The sequence below is a fragment of the Theropithecus gelada genome, chromosome 9, assembly GCF_003255815.1.
Source record: "Theropithecus gelada isolate Dixy chromosome 9, Tgel_1.0, whole genome shotgun sequence".
Classification (NCBI taxonomy): domain Eukaryota; kingdom Metazoa; phylum Chordata; class Mammalia; order Primates; family Cercopithecidae; genus Theropithecus; species Theropithecus gelada.
The window spans coordinates 64,665,574-64,686,938 of NC_037677.1; the positions used below are offsets into that span (position 1 = coordinate 64,665,574).

Sequence of the window (21,365 nt, forward strand, 5' to 3'; positions counted from 1 at the left end):
AAGGGCACTGCCTCCCTCTATGACCTTGAGCAAGTCACTTCGATCTCTTGTGTATTTCCATCAGTAAAACAGCAATCATGAAAACTGCCTTCTGGCCTCACATACTATACACAGGAGCTCCGTGACACTTTAGAGTCCTCAGAAAATGGCGTTTCAGCAACCCATGGTGTCATTTTAATCTGTCCATTTGGCCAGGGCACATAGACATGCAGATGGCCCAGGAGCTCCCACACAATCCAAGGCAAAGGCAGAATGGCACTCAGGACCCCTGCCCAGGCTCAGGGCCCTGTTGTCTGCCTACCCTGTTAGCCAGGAAGCTGCCATCCTCCACCTGGCTACTCAAGGTGTCTACAGCTGTAAGCTGGGTGAGTAACAATGATAACACCTGACATTTGTACAGTTCTGTACACTTTCCAAGTATTTCCTTGTCCATTCTCTAATTTGAAAAGTGGGGGCAGAGAACAGGGCAGGTATCATTTACCTCATCTGACAGATGAAACAGAAGCCAGGCCGGGTACAGTGGCTCACACCTGTAATCCCAGCACTTTGAGAGGCTGAGGTGGGTGGATCACTTGGCCAGTTCAAGATCAGCCTGGCCAACATGGCAAAACCGTATCTCTACTAAAACTATAAAAAAATTAGCTGGGTGTGGTGCAGCGCTCCTGTAATCCTAGCTACTAGAGAGGCTGAGGCATGAGAATCGCCTGAACCAGGGAAGCAGAGGTTGCGGTGAGTCAAGATTGTGCCAGTGCACTTCAGCCTGTGTGACAGAGCAAGACTCTGTCTCAAAAAAGAAAGAAAGAAAGAAAATGAGGTCTAGAGGGCTTGATGGTCACCTCACAATACTACTCAAGCTGGATGGGTAGTTTCAAGATCATGGATTCCAGATAAGGAAACTGCAGCTTACACAGGAGGAAACCAAGGTCCAAGGATCCACAGGAACCCACTGCTTTAAATGCAGCGTGCAAACTCCTAAGCCATGGAATTCACCATCTAGCAGAGCACTGTCCAACAGGAAGATAATATGAGCCAAATATACAATGTTAACTTTTCTAGTAGCCACATTTAAAAAGAACAGGTGAAATTAATTTTTTTTTTATATAATCTCATTCTGTCACCCAGAATGGAGTACAGTGGAGCAATCAGGGCTCACTGCAGCCTCAAACAATCAAAGCAGTCCTTTTGCCTCAGCCTCCCAAGTGAAATACTGTATTTTATTTAACCCAGTATATCCAAAATGTTGTTTCTACATCTAATCAATATCAGAAAAAAAAAATTTTTTTTTTTTTTAGACAGGGTCTTGCTCCATCACCTAGGCTGGAGTGCAGTGGGTCAATCAGGGCTCACTGCAGCCTTGACCTCCTGGGCTCAAGCAATCCTCTCACCTCAGACTCCCAAGTGGCTGGGACCACAGATGTGTGCCACCACGCCCAGCTAATGTTTTTAATTATTTGTAGAGATGAGGTCTGCTATATTGCCCAGGCTGATCTCAAGCTCCTGGGCTCAAGTGATCCTCTGGCCTCAGCCTCCTAAAGTGCCAAGATTACAGGTGTGAGCCACCATGCCCAGCCAATACTAGAAAACTATTGGCCGGGCACAGTGGCTCACGCCTGTAATCCCAGCACTTTGGGAGACCGAGGCAGGTGGATCACTTGAGGTCAGGAGTTCGAGACCAGCCTGGCCAACATGGTGAAACCCCGACTCTACCAAAAATACAAAAAATTAGCTCAGCGTGGTGGTGCACACCTGTAATCCCAGCTACTTGGGAGGCTGAGGCAGGAGAATCACTTGAACCTGGGAGGTGGAGGTTTCAGTGAGCCAAGATCGTGCCACTGCACTCCAGCCTGGTGACAGAGCAAGACTCTGTCTCAAAAAAAAAAAAAATTGAAAACGATTACCAGGCTATTTCATATTCTTTGTGTCACATGAAATTTTTGAAAACCTGTATGGAGTTTATATGCCACAGCACATCTCAAATCAGACTTGCCACATTTTAAGAGCTCAACAGCCACCTCTGGCTGGTGCCTACTATTCTGGACACACAGCCCTAGCATTTCTGACACATCTCCATTATCAGAGCCTTGGGTGACGGTTTCTATGAGGAAGGCCGCTGCAATGTAGAACACGTGGTAGCCGAAAAGAAATATCCTTCCTTCCCATTTTAGGTTTATGGCTGAGGCCCCTATAACAAAAGACAGAGTAACAAGAACAAGGCACACAAATTAATCTAAGTTTTTAGGTGACACAGAAGCCTTCAAAAGGAAATGAAGGTACAAAGAAACAGGTAACTCTCGCCAGGCGTTGTGGCTCATGCCTGTGATCCCAGCACTTTGGAAGGCCAAGGTGGGCAGATCACTTCAGGCCAGGAGTTTGAGACCAGTCTAGTCAACATAGTGAAACCCCATCTCTACCAAAAATACAAAAATTAGCCAGGTGTGGCGACACATGCCTGTAATCCCAGCTACTCGGGAGACCAAGGTGGGAGAAATGCTTGAACCAGGAAGGTGGAGGCTGCAGTGAGCCGAGATTGCGCCACTGCACTCCGGCCTGGGCAACACAGCGAGAACTGTCTCAAAAAAAAAAAAGAAAGAAAGAAAGAAAGAAAAAAAAAAAACAGGTAAGTCTGCATATTTCTCTATGTCAGGTTTGATGAAGAAGTGGATGGTCATGAAGAAGTGTGACTGGAGAAAGGGGATATGATCTAATAGTGATAAACTGAAGAGAAGTTAGCAGGCCCTGTTTGTTCAGATTCTTCTCTGTGTCCCTGTATCTCCAGAGATAAGGATGTCCCATTCTTCTGGGTATAGGGTAGACACCTTCTTGAATGAGTCTGCATCAGGGAAGAAGGGAGGGGAAAGGTGAAAGACCTTCCTGCCTCTGCTGTTTTCTCAAATGCCATATTACTATTTGGGGATTGTATGCCCTGAACCCCATCAATGGCTTTGGAGTCTGGAGCCCTGGACCACAGTTCTGGGTCTGCAGGCACAGCAACAACTGCCCACTGGCGTTGGGGAGGTCTGTGTCCCCACCCTAGCTCTACTGCTTTCTGGCCACCAAGATCACATGAATTCCACTTCCTGGGCCTCACCTGCCCCATATGTAAGATGCAGGAAGAAATTCCTACATCCAAGCTTGATGGAAGGATTCAGCTAAAGCAAGCATCCGATTAAATCAAGTATTTTATAAATGAGACTGAACTTCGTAAATGTGAGGCAGTGTCTTTATCACAGCAGTAGCCTGGGTCTCCTACTTCACTCACCACACCCACCCAGACAGGGTCCTAGAAGGCACCAGGAGACATCAGGGACATGAGGTCTGGGTGAATAACATGCTGAAGACAAGCCCTATGTGTCAATCAACTGATGGAATCGACAGCTGCTTACAGTACCCCCAGGCAGAGGCTAAGAGTGGGCATCACAAGGAGCACTGAGGGAGTTTTCATGCAGGTTAAGCATTGCCCTCCTGGGGGTCCTGTTTTAAATGCAAACAAGAATGGGAGGAAGGAGACAAATGAAAAGGGAGATTTGAAAAACAGGGCAAATCCCTAACATTTCACTGTTAATGACCTTACTGGATCCATTTCCTTCCCAAGTGGAAGAGGCTCATCAACACTAAGCAAATGGGGCTGGGGGTGGGGCAGCAGGCACAGGCAGGAGAGACCGTGCTGGTGCTGGGGAGGGGCAGGAAATAGGGGACAGGGAACCTGGATCCCAAGCCAATTCCACCCCTCTCCCACTCCAGTCTTTCCCTCCTTGATCTGTTTCCCTAAACTGCACAATGAGAGTTGGGTATAATGGTGGAAAGAACATGGATTTCTGACTCAGGGGACCAGCAGTACTGGGTTCCTGTGCCTGTCATTCATGAGTTGTGTGGTCATCAGCAAGTCAATTCACCACCTGGGGGGCCTTCGTTTGCTCATTTCTGAATGGAGATAATGCCCTCTTCCTCAAATCGATTAAAAGCAGGGGCTCTCCAAGGAATTCCATTCCTACATATACACCCAAGAGACACGAAAGCATGTCTGGCCAGGCGCGGTGGCTCACGCCTGTAATCCCAGCATTTTGGGAGGCTGAGACGGGCGGATCATAAGGTCAAGAGATCAAGACCATCCTGGCCAACATGGTGAAACTCCATCTCTACTAAAAATACAAAAATTAGCTGGGCATGGTGGCATGTGCCTATAGTCCCAGCTACTTGGGTGGCTGAGGCAGGAGAATCACTTGAACCCGGGAGGCGGAGGTTGCAGTGAGCCAAGATTGCGCCACTGCACTCCAGCCTGGCGAGAGAGCAAAACTCCGTCTAAAAAAAAAAAAAAAAAAGAAGAAGAAAGCAAGCAAGCATGTCTATACAAAATATTCACACACAAATGTTCAGAGCAGCATTATTCATAATAGCCAAAAAGAGTGGAAGCAGTCCAAATGCCTGTCAACTGACAAATGGACAAACAAAATGTAGTAGAAAAATACAATGGAATAGTATTCAGCAATAAAAAGGAATGAAGTGCTGACACATGCTACTACATGGATGAACCTTGAAGACATTATGCTAAGTAAAAGAGGCTAGACACAAAAGGCCACATTTTATATTATTCCATTTATATGAAATGTCCATAAGAGACAAATCCATTAAAAAAAAAAAAAAAGGTAGATTAGTGGTTGCCAGAAGCTAGGTGGAGGCAGAAATGGGAAGTGACTGCTAACAGGTAGTTTTTTCGGAGGGTGATAAAATATTCTGGAATTAGACGGTGGTGATGCTTGGACAACCTTGTAAAGGTATTAGAAACCACTGAATTGTACACTGTACAATGGTGCGTTTCATGGTAGGTGAATTATAACACAATTGAGAAAATAATTAAAGCAGGAGCTCTGCCATCAGCCTTGATGAGGCTGAATGCTGGCTCTATCGTTCACTATCAGGGCCTCATGGTCTGAAATCACATCCACCTCACAAAGGCGTTGTGGGGATGAACCAAGCAAAGGCTCACGATGCCTTTAGCATAGTACATGGCAATGAATACAACAATGAACGTTGGCTTTGTTTCATATGAGTTCTAGAAATGATTCAATAAGACCCCTGTTAAGAAAAAGAAAAGCCGGGCACCTAGTAGGCACCGAATGTCCCCTTCCCTGTAAGGCACGCTTGAGGTCTCCAAGTCTGCAGCCTGTAATCAGGCACAGACTCAAGATGAACATGAGCCGACATTTTCTGCCTCGCACAGGGACAGCTCAGCTTCTGTGTGCAAACGGCTGAGCCGCGGACTTCAGTTTTCCCTGCCACGTGGGTACAGCCACCCTCTCCTTTTACGGAAGACGGTCTGAGAGGCCGCTGGCTTGAGTTTTCTCTGAGCAGAGCTGGGCATGTTTAGGCGACAGATAAGCCTGCCCTACCCAGGTCGGATCCACCCAGAAGAGAGGAAGTGTGTGCAAGTGAAAGCTCACAAATGTGTGTTTCAATTCCCAGAAAAGTTTAACGGAGTCGCCCCACAGCACCAGGGGCGATGGAGAGCCATCCTAAGCCTTTCCCTCCCCAGTACAGATATCTCAGCAGCAGCAGTCCGTGGAGCTGTCAACTTCACTCCATGGGACTCTGAAGCAAGGACTCTGATAAGGTTAACTCAGGAAATGGGCTAATTTTAAACACAGCTCGAATACTGAGATGTGAATGGAAATGACTGAGGAAGGAAATAGACTAAAACTCATCTATTACAAATTTGCAAAGGTTTGACCATAACAAGGGTTGGTGTGGAACAAAGGCAACCTGCACATACTTCCCATGGGAGTGTGAACTGGCATGACCACAGATGGCAACTTGGCAGAATCTCGTATATGGGAAGATGCACACATCTCTCCACCTGGTAATCCCAGCCCTAGGTACACAGTTTAGAGCCTAGAGAAACTTGTGCATGCGCTGAATGAGTTGTTCTAGAGAAAGTTCACCAAGGCATTGTTTGTCACTTGAAACATTAGAAACACAAATGCCCATCAAAAGCAGAATAGATGAATTAACTGTGGAGCTTTTATACTCTGTAAGAAACCAGAGCAGTTTAATGAAACAGTTACGTAGATCAACATTTGTAAAATCTCAAAAATATAATGTTGAGCTAAAAGAAAATAAATGGCGGAAGGATACATACAGTATAGCACCATTTATAAGAGTTTAAAACTGGCTGGGTGTGGTGGCTCACGCCTATAATCCCAGCACTTTGGAAAGAGGCCTAGGTGGGCAGATCACTTGAGATCAGAAGTTTGAGACCAGCCTGACCAACATGGTGAAACCCTGTCTCTACTAAAAATACAAAAAAATTAGCCGGGTATGATCTCAGCTACTCAGGAGGCTGAGGCAGGAGGATCGCTTGAACCCAGGAGGCAGAGGCTGCAGTGAGCTGAGACCGCACCACTGCACTCCAGCCTAGGCAACAGAATGACATTCCATCTCAAAAAAAAAAGAGTTTAAAACCACACAAAGCAATACCATATATTGCTTAAACACATAGTCAGTATAGTACCATTTACAAAAGGTAAAACCATGTTATCTATAAAGCAATACTATATACTGTTTATAGACACATGCATATGTAATAAAAGCATAAAAACATACATGAAAAGATAAACACCAAATTCAGGACAGAGGTCACCTCCAAAGGAAGAAGCAGCTAACTGTCTCAGAGATGGCGCAGACAGGGCTTCAACTATGTCTGTAACGTAATTGTAATTGTGTCTATAACTTCTCAAGCTGAGTAGCAGACACAGAGGTGTTTAGGTGAACCTCAATCTTCTTTTATGTGCCTCAAATATTTCATAATAAAAATTAACTCCAATGTATTGATTTGTAACGTGACAGTATTAAAATACAGGTTCCAAGGTAAAGCATTAAAACCAACTAGGACAGGTTTTTCTTCTAAAAGAAGGAAACAGAGGAAGCAAGAAGAGCCCTCTGAATCCTATTCCTGATTTTCTTTCCACCTTAGAAAAATGTTTTATCTCCTCTGGATGGGTCTTCAGTCTCTGTTTCTAAACGGGGAATAAATTGCTTGCCTTCTGTCTGCAACACACAAGGCAGGCAGCAGGATGGGGAGGATGCCCTGGGGAGGGAGCCCTGCTGGTAAGCCCAGGAATAATACTTCTTGTACCGTCAACCTCGCTGAGGCTTTTGAAAGAGCATATGAAAGCATACACACACCTACACATATGTTAGTATAGTTGTGTGCAGAAACATTTATAGTGTAATCTCAATTATATATATATATATAATTCATACTGGACATGACACTCACTAAGTGTTCCAGGATGCCTAGAGACGACAAGCCATTAAAAAAAAAAAAGTGGCCGGGCGCGGTGGCTCAAGCCTGTAATCCCAGCACTTTGGGAGGCCGAGATGGGCGGATCACGAGGTCAGGAGATCGAGACCATCCTGGCGAACACAGTGAAACCCCGTCTCTACTAAGAAATACAAAAAATAGCCGGGCGAGATGGCGGGCGCCTGTAGTCCCAGCTACTCGGGAGGCTGAGGCCGGAGAATGGCGTGAACCCGGGAGGCGGAGCTTGCAGTGAGCTGAGATCCGGCCACTGCACTCCGGCCTGGGCGACAGAGCGAGACTCCGTCTCAAAAAAAAAAAAAAATAAAAAATAAAAAAATAAAAAAATAAAAAAAAATAAAAATAAAAAAATAAAAAAAAAAAAGTGGCCAGACACGGTGGTTCACGCCTGTAATCCCAACACTTCAGGAGGCCGGGGCAGGAGAATCATGAGGTCAGGAATTCAAGACCAGCCTGGCCAACATGGTGAAACCTCATCTCCACTAAAAATACAAAAAATTAGCTGGGCGTAGTGGCGGCACCTGTAATCCCAGCTACTAGGGAAGCTGAGGCAGAAGAATTGCTTGAACTCAGCAGGCAGAGGTTGCAGTGAGCTGAGATCGTGCCACTGCACTACAACCTGGGCGACAGAATGAGACTCCGTCTCAAAAAAAAAAAAAAAAAAAAAAAATGCAGGCCAAGGGTAGTGGCTGGCGCCTGTAATTCCAGCACTTTGGGAGGCTGAGGCAGGCAGATCACTTGAGGTCAGGAGTTCGAAACCAGCCTGGCCAACATGGTGAAACCCAGTCTCTACTAAAAATACAACACTTAGCCGGGCATGGTGGCAGGCATCTGTAATCCCAGTTACTTGAGGGTGGAGGGCGCTGAGGCAGGAGAATCACTTGGACCCGGGAGGCAGAGGTTGCAGTGTGCTAAGATCATGCCATTGCACTCCAGCATGGGCTACAGAGTGAGACTCCATCTCAAAAAAAAAAACAAACAAAAAAAAAAGCAGGCCGGGGCAGTGGCTGGCGCCTGTAACCCCAGCTACTCCGGCAGGAGAATCGCTCAAACCCAGGAGACAGAGGTTGCGGTGAGCCGAGATCGTGCCATTGCACTCCAGCCTGGGCGACACAGCAGAACTCCATGTCAAAAAACAAAAAAAAAAAAGAATAAGAAAATACATGGCCGGGCGTGGTGGCTCACGCCTGTAATCTCAGTACTTTAGGAGGCTGAGGCGGGCGGATCACAAGGTCAGGAGATCGAGACCATCCTGGCTAAACACGGCGAGACTCCCGTCTCTACTAAAAATACAAAAAATTAGCCAGGCGCAGTGGCGGGCGCCTGTAGTCACAGCTACTCAGGAGGCTGAGGCAGGAGAATGGCATGAACCAGGAGGCAGAGCTTGCAGTGAGCCGAGATTGAGCCACTGCACTCCAGCCTGGGCGACAGAGCGAGACTCCGTCTTAAAAAGAAAAAAAAAAAGAAAGAAAGAAAATACACATTTTTGTGACAATTAATTTGACTCCACCTTACAAAGTTTCTAAGTATAATATCCCTGATATGTACTGTTTACCAGAAGTCAGTGTTATTTCCAGAAATCAAGACCCATCAAACTGTAAAATTTTTACCTATTTTTCTTTAAGAGCAAATAAAATGAACACAACCCAGTGTGTATGAAGTGGTTTCATAAGATCCCGTTGTTGGCCGGGCGCGGTGGCTCAAGCCTGTAATCCCAGCACTTTGGGAGGCCGAGACGGGCAGATCACGAGGTCAGGAGATCGAGACCATCCTGGCTAACCTGGTGAAACCCCGTCTCTACTAAAAAAATACAAAAAAAACTAGCCGGGCGAGGTGGCGGGCGCCTGTAGTCCCAGCTACTCGGGAGGCTGAGGCAGGAGAATGGCGTAAACCCAGGAGGCGGAGCTGAGATCCGGCCACTGCACTCCAGCCTGGGCGACAGAGTGAGACTCCGTCTCAAAAAAAAAAAAAAAAAAAGATCCCGTTGTTAAGGTTTATTAGGTCAGAAGGCAGTGGGCACCTGTCCTGCTACTCCAAACAGACTAACACAGCCCCAGAACTGGGGATGGGAGCAGTTTCCTGAAGCACTTAAGGAGCTAACATCCGCAGCCTAGCTGTAAGCAGTTCCTAGGCTAGGGATTTCCCACCCAAGGTATAACCACGCCACGCTGTGGGCCCTCATAGCCCATATGCTTTGCACATATAACACAGCAAATACGTTTTATTATTATTATTATTATTTCAGATGGAGTCTCGTTTTGTCACCCAGGCTGGAGTGTCATCTCACTACAACCTCCGCCTCCCACATTCAAGCGATTCTTCTGCCTCAGCCTCCCGAGAAGCTAGGACTACAGGCATGAGCCACCACGTCTGGCTACCTTTTTTGTATTTTTAGTAGAGATGGGGTTTCACCATGTTGGTCAGGCTGGTCTCAAACTCCTGACCTCAATTGATCAGCCTGCCTTGGCCTCCCAAAGTGCTGGGATTATAGGCATGAGCCACCACGCCCAGCCAGCAAATATTTTATGCTCCATGAGAACAGGGACCATTTCTGCCTTATTTATAGTTGTCATCCCAGCCTTGCACAGTCCTCTGCACGTAATTTAAAAATCAAACATTTTTTAAAGAAATGATTGAGCTCCTGTGATCAGATTTGATCTTCAGGGTTTTCAAATCAATAAGCACACTTACGGAGGCCGAGGCAGGAGGACTGCCTGAGCCCAGGAGTTCAAGACCAGCCTGGGCAACATGGTAAGACCCTGTCTCTTTAAAAAAATAAAAATAAATCAATAAGCAGGTGCCATCAGTCTGGCCACAACTGATTCCTGGATGCGGAGGTATACAGCTCCCTGTCTTTATCCATGTCTTCTCTGAACCTTCTCAGGCATGCTCAGAGCTGATTCCAGTGGCTAAATCTGTCTGCCAGGAATCCCTGACTGCAGACACACACAGAGACAGTCCCAGTCACGCCAAATCAGTCTTGTAAAGGGAAAGCTGCCTATGTCTTCTCCGGAGAACAGTAGGAGCATGGGGGCACGGAACAGCTTGGCCAGATGTGAAAGCACCTCACAGCCACCCTGCCTGCCAGTTTATTCCTTCACGACATTCCCAAACTATCCAACCAGATAAAGTGATGGGGCTTCTCTTGGGAGAAACTCTAGGAGTATCTAAGGCAGAAGAGGCAGGGATTGTAAAGTCAAGATTCACCAAGAAGCTCTCACTGAATATTTGTACAACATCAGAATTGAGAGGTTATGAGACATGTCTCATAATTTTTTTTCTTCTTTTTTTTGAGACAGAGTCTCACTCTATCATCCAGCCTGGAGTGCGGTGACACAATCATAGCATCACAGCTCACTGTTTTGGGATCAGTCTTTTGGGCTCAATCAGCCTCCTGAGTAGCTGTGACTACAGGTATGTGCATGCCACCAAAGCAAGCTAAAAAAAATTTTTTTTAAGATGAGGTTTCATTTTGTTGCCCAGGCTGACTTTTCATAATTTTCTCTTTTTTTTCTTTGCCACTGCAAGAACCCACAGATTTTTCATAATTTTCTTTTTTCTTTGTTTTTTTTTTTTTTGAGACAGAGTCTCGCTCTGTTGCCCAGGCTGGAGTGCAGTGGCATGATCCTGGCTCATTGCAAGCTCCACCTCCCGGATTCAAGCGATTCTCCTGCCTCAGCCTCCCGAGTAGCTAGGACTTCAGGCACACGCTACCACGCCCGGCTAATTTTTGTATTTTTAGTAAAGATGGCGTTTCACCATATTAGGTTGGTCTCGAACTCCTGACCTCGTGATTTGCCTGCCTCGGCCTCCCAAAGTGCTGGGATTACAGGCATGAGTCACCGCACCCAGCCAGGTTTTTCGTAATTTTCTAACTCTCACCTCTCTCACCTCTGAGCAATAATGAATGGGAACTTTTTTTTTTTTTTTTGAGATGGAGTTTCGCTCTTGTTGCCCAGGCTGGAGTGCAATGGCGTGATCTTGATCTCAGCTCACTGCAACCTCTGCCTCCCAGGTTCAAGTGATTCTCCTGCCTTGGCCTCCCAAGTAGCTGGGATTATAGGCATGCACCACCACACCCAGCTAATTTTGTATTTTTGTGGAGACGGGGTTTCTCCATGTTGGTCAGGCTGGTCTCGAACTCCCAACCTCAGGTGATCCACCCGCCTTGGCCTCCGAAAGTGCTGAGATTACAGGGTATGAGCCACCGCATCAGTCCTTTTTTTTTTTTTTAATTCTTGCTTTTGCAGCCGGAACACATGGGCTCTAAGGAATGTACCTTGGGCAGTCTTTTAATTGCTCAGCCTACTCTCCCCTGTCTTCCTGGGCCAAGTACTCAAGGACTCCTGAGTTCAGCCATTGGACAAAACACACCTGTTTGCTCACCTACTAGTGGAAATCACTTAGCGTTATGGGGATCTCACCCAGAGAAAATCCACTGGCATTTGCTCACCATTCTGACAAGCGTGGAGTAAAGGAAGTCTAATCTTTCTTTAGAAGCCAAGTTCTGACCTTCCTGGACCCATCTTCCCTTTCTAAACAAACAGAGCACTATGCAATCCTTCACCCTGCTCCAAGCTCCTAATGGCTAAACCGAATGGAAGAAGCTGGCGAGATGAGACGCGTGTTTAAAGTTACTTAGGGCCGGGCGCGGTGGCTCACGCCTGTAATCCCAGCACTTTGGGAGGCTGAGACGGGCGGATCACGAGGTCAGGAGATGGAGACCATCCTGGCTAACACGGTGAAACCCTGTCTCTACTAAAAATACAAAAAATTAGCCGGGCGTGGTGGCGGGCGCCTGTAGTCCCAGCTACTCGGGAGGCTGAGGCAGGAGAACAGCATGAACCCGGGAGGCGGAGCTTGCAGCTAGCCGAGATCGCGCCACTGCACTCAGCCTGGGCAACAGAGTGAGACTCCATCTCAAAAAAAGAAATTAAAATAAAAAAATAAAAAATAAAGTTACTTAGAGGTCAAAGAACCCAGCCTCTAGCTGCAGAACTAGCAGACGTCTGGGATTCTGGTGAATAGAATCCTTCGCAAGCACACATATGCCTCCCTTTCCTCCTAAAGGCACTAGAAGAGTGAAAGGAATATATGTGTTTTGCGCTTAGCTCAGCCTAATTCCAGGACACCCTCTTCAACAGCACCCATTAACCAATTTATGCAGATGCTGTCTGGATAAGGGGGTTCCAAGCTGGGAAGTCAGATACCTGAACTGTTTCAACCCAGGACGTAATTTTATGGAGTTGAATTACTGATGTGCCTCACAGGCAATGAGGAGAGAAATGACACCCTTTTCATGATCACGTTTGGATTCTAAGCAATTCCAAAAACTTCCCTAGCATGGTCCCCACCTTCCCTTCTCCTACCTCTGGTTCTGAGGGCAAGAAGATAGATGAGGGTTACTGAGGGATGCCAGGTCTGCCTCCAGAGTGCCGGAGGCTGCCTACAGCTGGAGGGCTGAATCATCATGGCTGCCCACGCTGGGGGAAACTATCCTCAGCAGGTCCCCGCTGGGAGGCAGGCAGAGTCCAGCACCACAGGAAGAACAGGGGGTCCTACACCTTCACCTAGCCTTTCCTGTGGTGAGTGGTAGGTGGAAAGAGCTGGTCTCTAAGAAGTCCTGGGCCCCAGAAGAGCAGATGTGGTCCCCCAGCACCTGCACACTTGGGCAAAGCTGAGTAGGTCACTGGAGCAAGTACCCACTACATCACTGTCTTTAGAAGCCCCAGGCTGGAGTGCAGTGGCGCAATCATACCCACGACCACACCCACAGATGGCTGTGCTACATAGTCCACTATGCAAAATGAGGGGACCCCTGGCAGGAATCCACATACTCCCCTATAGAAAGCAGTATAGGAAGTCCGTGGTGAGATACAGGCAAACATCTTGTTTTTAAGAATCTCCTTGACAAATAATATCTGGTGAAAACCTTGGCCTTAAGACAGTCCTCCAGCAAGGTTCTAGGGGGAGAGAAGGGAAGAATATGAGAATCCTAAAGGGGCCTAGGAGATAGACTGTGCATCCATAGATGTGAATTGAGCCACCCGCGGGAGTGGAGAATATGAGAATCCTAAAGGGGCCTAGGAGATAGACTGTGCATCCATAGATGTGAATTGAGCCACCCGCGGGAGTGGAGAGCTCTGGGCCCACCCTAGACACTGTATGTCTGAGAAACATGTCCCACTGAATGGAGTCCAAACCTCAGCCCAGCTCAGCTGCTGGAGGCCACCGGCAGCCAACAGCCAGCAGTCTGTTGTGGGTGGTGGTGGGTGTGAATGTTGGAGGTTTACAAGGTCACCCAGGCATACCCCCGGCCCAGCAGCCCACTGTCTTGAGCTATAAAGGACACCACGTGCAGGAGGATAGTGAACTCCTCTTGGCTTCAGGAGGCCTGTTCTGGGCACTTCTTGCCATGCCGGGAGAACTGTCTCCCTGGTTCAATGGGAAGAACATCAGTGATGCACAACACCACTGGAGAAAACTTATGAAACGCACACACCGGTAAGCATGGCTCCCTGGTCAGTGGCCAGAAGGAAGCTCCAGGGTGCTCCATAGGAGCAAGTGTTTTGAGTGCCATGGTTTGACAACCCCAGAATCATTGCTTAAAGCCATAAAGAACAATGGCAGATGACATTCCCAAGCCTATCTCCTACCTACCTCACTCCCGGTCCCCACCCACCATGGGATCCAAGATCACAGCAGGGTCCCCAGGGGCTTCGTCTCTCAGTATCCACTCCCTCCTGGAAGCTGACCTCCAGGAGGACCCAGGTGAAGTTCCTGGGTGGAGGAACTGGGAGACCTGGATCCCCCCGACTGGCTCTGTTTCTAACTCACGGGGTGACCTTGATATCGTTGCTGTGCTTAGTAGGCCTGTTTCCTATGGTGCCAGATGAGGGAGTCGCCTTAGATGCACAGGAAGGGGATGGAACACCCTATGGCTTGCCCGGCAGAAAATCCAGGCCTGTCGCTCCTGCCTTTCACCTGTAGATCTCCACCTGTCTGAACTCCAAAGTCAAGATGACTTTGTGAGTCCATCCCACCTAACCCCAGCAATAACGTCACCACGTTCAGGGTGAGTGGGTCTGGAGCCTGGACCAGACCTGGCACTGATAAAATGGGCGTCTTTCCCTACAGCTTAGGCCGTTTCTTAAAAATACAGTAGCAAAGCTGACAGAAGGGACAGATACACCTTTAAGACCTGCCAGCGGACAGTATTTTACACTAAGATGTCAAAGGCAACAACACCTCAAGACAGGAGGATGCATGCGTCCAAGTGCTAGAACAAGCATGCCACAAGCATATGCGTCAGGCGTCCACCCAACTCGAATGACCAGTCTCTTATTTAAGCTCCTGTGCTGGCTAGAAATTACAGCTTAAGAAGAATAAAAAATTCCATTCAGACGTGCCGCTCCAGACACGAGGCCTATGAGCAAAGTTTCCGGTGGCCTAGCCGCCCCTCCCCGTTCCAGGAAGCCGGGCGGGTCACCTCGTCCTCAGATTAACGAGCAGCTCAAACAACTGGGAGAGTCTGGTGACAGCTTCTCCGGGGCACCCGACACCCTCCGCCAAGAACCCCAAATATGGGAGGCCTGGCCTCCGGCCAGCACCCTCGCCTGCTGCTCGATCACCTTCCCAGCATCTCCGTGATTACACCTCCTCCCACGGCGCTCGGACCCTCCCAAACACGCCCTGCGGAAGGGCCCACCGGCCACCTCCCCGCACAGCCCGGGGGCCTATCTGACATCCAGGGCCCGTTTCAAGGACACTGCAGCAGGCAGCCCAGTCTCGGGGGTCTTCCGCCCGTCTGCTCCCCTCCCAAAAACGCACACACACAGAGACACTGACAATGCCGGGAGAATCGAAGGCGAAGCCTTTTCTCGCGCCCTGCAGTCCAACTCGATGCTGGCCCAGAGGAGGCCCGGCGAGGGAGGATGGAGGCGGCGGAGGCGGCGAGCGGATGCCGGAACACAAGGCTGCGGCCAGGACCGGCGGCGGCACGGGCGGGGGCTCACCTTTTTGACTTGGTCATCCTTCAGCTCCGTAAAGTAATAGGCCAGGAGCTGCGCGGCGATCATGCTGGCGGTCGGGGGCGCGGGGCGGCAGGCGTGGGGCCGTTCGGTCCTCCGCAGCCTTGGCGAGCTGTGGTCCTCCGGCGGCTGCTCGGCGGCTCCTCCTCCTCCTCCTCCTCCCCCGGCTCCTCCCCCTCGGCCCGGGGCGCGGCGACAGCTCGCGCGCTCCCGGTCTCCGCGCTCCCGTCCCCTGGAGGGTGACAGCCGCCAGCCGGCCTACCTCCTCCACGCCCATTGGCTGCCGCACGCCTCTGCAGCGCCGGGCGGTGGCGTCCGGGCCGGGGAGCTGGGACGCGGCGGCCGCTCCCTCCCGCGCCGGAAAGGGGGCGGGCGACGCAGCGAAATCCCCCCATGCTCCACATCACCCTTCACGTCCCCCACGTAGGGAGCCGATGCGGGCCTTCACGCGTGGCGGCGCCGTGCCCGAGTAGGCCGGGCCAGGCGGGGAGGTGCGAGGCGCAGGCAGGAGGCACCGCCCGGCTCGGCCGGGACGAGAAGCCCCTAGGGCTAGTCTAGGGACTGGCAGCCCCGGGGGCAGGAAGGCGGTCCCATTCCTCGGAAATGAGGGCTTGCCCCTAGGCGTCCGGTGGACGCGTAGGTGCCGAAAGGGACTTGCAGAAGTGGGCGTGGAAAGCAGGCGGAAGCAGGAGCCCGGGACGTTACGCAGTCCTCGCACCCGGGTCCTGCGCCTGCCTCGCACAGGCCGAGCGCGCCAGCCCACCTGGGTCTTCAGCGACAGTTCATCACCCCTCCCCGGCCTGCCTGGCTTAATCTCCAACTGGCAGATTTGTATTGCTGACCCTAAAGCGACACCCCAGAGCACCCGCCCCCGAGTCACCGGCTCCAGTGGCTCTCCCTCAGGGCGCACTCCCTCTGGGCGGGACTTGAGCCACAGGTCGCGGCCTGTCCCCATCCTCCGGGCCTCCTCTTGCTCTTGGGCATCCAGGCCCACTGGAACTTGGGGCACGGTTCAGCCACCTCTCCCAGGTGCCGTGTCTTCTACTTTCCCAAAGGAAGTTGGGTAGGATGGGAGGAATCCCTAGAGGTGCTACCAGGACAGCAATTTTAGGATTCTTAATTGTTTCTGTGTTCCGGAAGCCTCCAGGAGCTTTACTGCCTTACAAGATGACATGTAATGAGCTCAAATGTACAAACAAGTTGTTGCTATTCTGATTGGACAGGTAAGGAAATTGAGGCTCAGTGGGGCCTCAGTCTTGCTGGGCTTTATACAGCCAGGAAGTTGTAGATCTAGGATTACAGCTTGGATCTGTGAGTCTTTGAAGCAGGTGCTCACCTCTAAGGTTTGCTGCGGTCCCAGCTGTATAGAGCCCCCTCTGCCTAAATAGGTCACTTTCCTGCAACCAAGTCTGCACCATATGGTGCCCTGAGATCCAACCCCCAACCTCTACCCTAGCTCTTGACTTCAGGAGTACCTAGCGCTTGACCAGACCTAGCAAAGGTACAGTCAAATCTAAGGGAAGGATGACTTAGGTTCAGGAATCCCAGGGGCCTGACAGCCACCATCACCCACAGAAAAGGGGGAGCTTAGATGTAGTCTTGAGGCCAGAGCTTCCTGTCCAGGTCACAGTCCCCACCCCCTGCCTTAGGGCCTATGCAGAGGGGCATCTCGAATCACCTCTGAAACTGTGTCTTCATCCATAAGATGAAGACTCTAATGCCCACCTCCCCTCCCCTTGATTGTTGTGTAATACTGTATGCAAAATACCTGCACATAATATACACTTAAGGAATGGTAGGTATTATAGAACTGACTGAGAAGTTAATGCGGTTAAAGCTTCAGGGGCTCTCACTTGATTCCTACCCTTCTAGGCCCTGGGAGGGCCTAGCAATGTGATATTTTTATGTTTATATTTGAATTATTTTCCATAGGGAGCACCAATTTATTTAATCTTCAAGCCCGACAAAACCTGGATTTGCCCTGGATCATAATTACAAACCAGGAAGAGAGAGATTTTCTGGCACACATCAAACATTTGGAGCTACCTACATGACCATTAAGCAAAATGGAGTAAATGAGAACAAGATGGTTGTTCTCAACTGCCATTTCATTTGAATTCCACAGATCTGCCAAGCTCACAGGGCTGGAAACTCCTTGAGGATGGAGGACTGGGTTTTGTTAATTGCTTTGTCTTCCACGCAAGCCCAGGGCCTGGCACTTGGCAGGCTGAATAAGCCTAAAGCTTAATGCAAAATCAAAAACATGACCCTTAACCCAGCCACCAGCCAGTGCCATCACCCATGCCCAACCCCTTGTTACAACGCCCATCTGAGCTGGAGCCGGGGAGAAGCTGACGCTTGGAAGAGCCAAGTTACCCTGATATGTCCTGTTTGCAGGCAGAAAAGCTGCCTCTGCTTTCTCTTTCCTGGCCTTTTGAGAGGGAAACTGCTTCTCAAGGTGACTCATTCCTCCCCACTCCATGAATGCAACCAGGCCCCAAGGCCTGTCAGTATTTCCTGAGAAATGTCTCTAGGCCTGACCTACTGCCACCTCCCAACTCCCAGTCCATCTCCCTGTGCCAGAAATATTACAAGAGTCTTCTAGCTGTCCTCCTCGGCTCCTGACCTCATGCCATCCAAGTCATTCTGGGCACCAGGTCACATTAATCCTGCTAAAATGCAGCATAATCATGTCATGACCCTTCCCTAAATCCCTTCATGGCCCCCTCCTTCCTGAGAGAGCCAACTTAAACATCTCTGCCTGGTTTCCGAGGCCTTCTGTAATCAACTCCACTCTTTCCCACTTATCTCTTCCTCCACTCTGGCCACAAGAAGGCAACTTACCCACCTCTGCCCTCACCAAGTCCACTCCATTTGTTCCCTGCTCATATTCCCTTCCTTGCCCTGCCTTCTCCACTCACCTCTGCCTGACCAAGCATCCCCTCTCATCTAAGGCCCAGCTTGCCCACTTTCCCTGGACCACAGCTACTCACCCCAATCTCCCAGGCCTCAGCACCTCGACAGGGCAAACTCAGGCTGTGCTCACAGTCCATCTGGATATACATCCAGACTCTTCTTTACAGGACAGGAACCTGGGATGCCGCAGGTGGGCCATCTTGCCCAGTGTCAGGTTGCGGTACAGTTTGGAGCCAGGACTCCAACCCAGTCCTGATGCCCAGCCAGTGCTCTGTCCATCCCACCCCCAACCCCTCATGCAACCTGGGCCTCAGATAAGTAACACTGAGTCATGACTGCCTAACTGATATGGATGACTGTCTTCTAGGGGGCTGGTCCTATCTGCCCCAATCAGACAGCTTCCTGAGGCCAGGGCCCATGCTGCACTGCTGTGTTCCCTCTCTGTTGTTCCAGCAATGACTTCACTAATTTCCTTAATAATTTGCCTCTTTTTGCTGTTCCATAGCTCTTAAATCCCTGCTAAGGCTCCTTAACAGTTACGCCCTGGATCCTCAGGAAGACCCCAATCCACAGGGAGTCCTTAGTTCCCTCCCTCTCCAGATGGCCCACCACTTCCCTTCAAGTCCCCTGAACTCTCTCTACTCATTTACTGTGGTACCTCCTACACAAGTTGGGGTTGGAGGGACCAGTGCCAGACTGCCACCCCAGGAAACGCACCTGCCTATAAGACAATAAAGGCTGCTTTCTAAGTTGGAATGCCTGTAGCAATTTCCATCTGACCCATGGCACTAGGAATGTTACTTCAGAAATGATCTCCAACAGATAACAGCTGTACCTCCCGCACCTGGGAGCACACGCTGAATAGCAGTGTTTGCATAACATCGACAGTTTGCGGAGCAATTTCTCATTTATTGCTTCGTTTCTCCTGATAACAGCCTGGTGAGGTTAGAAGGACAAATATCATTATCTGCACTTAATCAGTCAATGAGGATATGAAGGTTGTAGAGCTTGGGTGTTTTGGTTTTTTTCTTAAATTGAGATGAGGTCTCGCCATGTTGCCCAGGCTGGTCTCGAACTCCTGGACTCAAGCCATTCTCTTGCCTTGACCTCTGAAAGTGCTGAAATTGGCCAGGCGCAGTGGCTCACGCCTGTAATCCTAGCACTTTGGGAGACTGAGGCGGGCGGATCATGAGGTCAGGAGTTCAAGACCAGCCTGGCCAACATAGTGAAACCCCTCTACTAAATTCTCTACTAAAAATACAAAAATTAGCTGGGCGAGAGCCTGTAATCCCAGCTACTCGGGAGGCTTAGGCAAGATAATCGCTTGAACCCAGGAGGTGGAGGTTGTGGTAAGCCAAGATTGTGCCACTGCACTCCAACCTGGGCAACAGAGCGAGACTCTGTCTCAGAAAAAAAAGAAAAGAAAGAAAGAAAGTGCTGGGATTATAGGCGTGAGCCATTGCGCTCAGCCTTGTAGAGTTTGTTAAGGTCTCAAAGAGAGCAAAAAAATAAAAATTAAGACCAGTACCTAAACCGTTAGACCATCTTGGAACCCTGACACTATGGGACTGTCATGCACAGCCTGTCCTAAAGAGATGCCCCGGAAGAGATCCCAACCTAGCATTTCTATTAGTTGGATCAGTGGTTTCCAGTCTGACTGCACCAAAGCCACCTAGGGAGCTTCTACAAATGCTGATGTCCAAGCCCCACCCAGAGACTGAACTGATGTGAACTACAGTCCAAGTTTCACTTTCTAAAAGCTCCCTAGGTGAAACTCAGGTGCTGCCAGGAATGGGGACCACTGATTTAGACCTTAACTTTCCACGGGGACATCTGGAAGAAATGTCTAAAATGAATTGACCCATAATCCTTTTAGCAGCTTCTCTTGGATGCTGAAGGCGGTTGCTCCAGGTTTTAGTGGCTCTGCAGATCCTGAGTTCGGTGGGGTGAAGGTTACTGTGACTCCATCAGCATTGCAGACAGTTCTACTTCCTGCGAGAGAAGGCTGCTGCGGAGACACTGGCCACCCAGCCCCTGGAGAGGCTGGAGTTGTAAAATCACATTCTCAGTCTATCTCCTTTTCTCTTTCATTTGCCCAAAGTCCTGACTTCCAACATTATAACAGGGTCAGTAAATCAGCAACCGCCAAGCTAAAACTGTGGCCTATAATAACATCTTATTTGGCCCACTTGATGTTTTATAAATTTGTGCCTGCCCTTTACAAAAAATTAAGACATCTCACTTTAAAATCTAGATTTCAGGCCGGTGCCTCACACCTGTAATCCCAGCACTTTGGGAGGCTGAGGTGGACAGATCATCTGAGGTCAGGAGTTCAAGACCAGCCTGACCAACATGGAGAAACCCCATCTCTACTAAAAATATAAAATTAGCCGGGCATGGTGGCGCATGCCTGTAATCCCAGCTACTCAGCATGGTGGTGCGCGCCTGTAATCCCAGCTACTTGGGAGGCTGAGGCAGGAGAATCGCTTGAACCTGGGAGGTTGCAGTGAGCTGAGATTGTGCCATTGGCCTCCAGCCTGGACAACAAGAGCGAAATTCCGTCTCAAAAAAAAAAAAAAAAAGTTACAAAATAAATAAATAAAATAAAATCTAGATTTCAGGCACCTAAAGGTGATGTCACACAGGACCCACTTGATCCTGTGGCAACATGATCATCATGGCACTAGCTCCTTATCTCAGCCAGCTCCTTCCCGGCATACACTGGAGCTGAGCAGCCACTGCCCTCTTTAGACAGGGTAGGGGAGCTCCAGCCAGCCCAGGCCCCACCCAGCCCACTGCTTGACACTGCTGACTGGACCCTGTAAGGCATTGACATTTTTGGCTCCTAATAATTGGAATTTACCAGCAAAAAGCCTCCCCTTATTAGGGCCAGGATCAGGATGAGGCAAGAGCCGTGCCTAGGATGCAAGACTTAAATCTTATACCTGAATATTGCTCCAACGGTGCCTCTCTTGCTCCATCCAAGCCCTAGTCCTCTCAGGTATCATAAAGGCCCCTGCCAGGTTCCTCCTTACTCAACCCTGACCTTTTCATCTCCAGTCAGAGAGGCCCTGACCCTTCAGGGACACATTTCCCACCTTCTG

At 49.5% G+C, this 21,365-nt stretch overlaps 1 protein-coding gene across 8 annotated transcripts in view; it reads right to left on the minus strand.

The window, feature by feature from the left end:
• HK1 (hexokinase 1) overlaps positions 1–21,365 on the minus strand; it is a 130,910-nt gene that overhangs the window by 69,079 nt on the left and 40,466 nt on the right. For 2 of the 8 annotated variants that reach the window (XM_025395790.1, XM_025395787.1), the window contains exon 1: positions 15,331–15,498. The exons of 4 other annotated variants lie outside the window; for them this stretch is intronic. In XM_025395790.1, coding sequence (XP_025251575.1) covers positions 15,331–15,393 — 63 coding nt within the window. In that variant the 5' untranslated portion in view covers positions 15,394–15,498. Of the gene's footprint in view, positions 1–15,330; positions 15,499–16,108; positions 16,158–18,338; positions 18,569–21,365 lie in introns of those variants that run through there. 2 more of the 8 variants (XM_025395786.1, XM_025395789.1) reach the window with 2 other exon arrangements.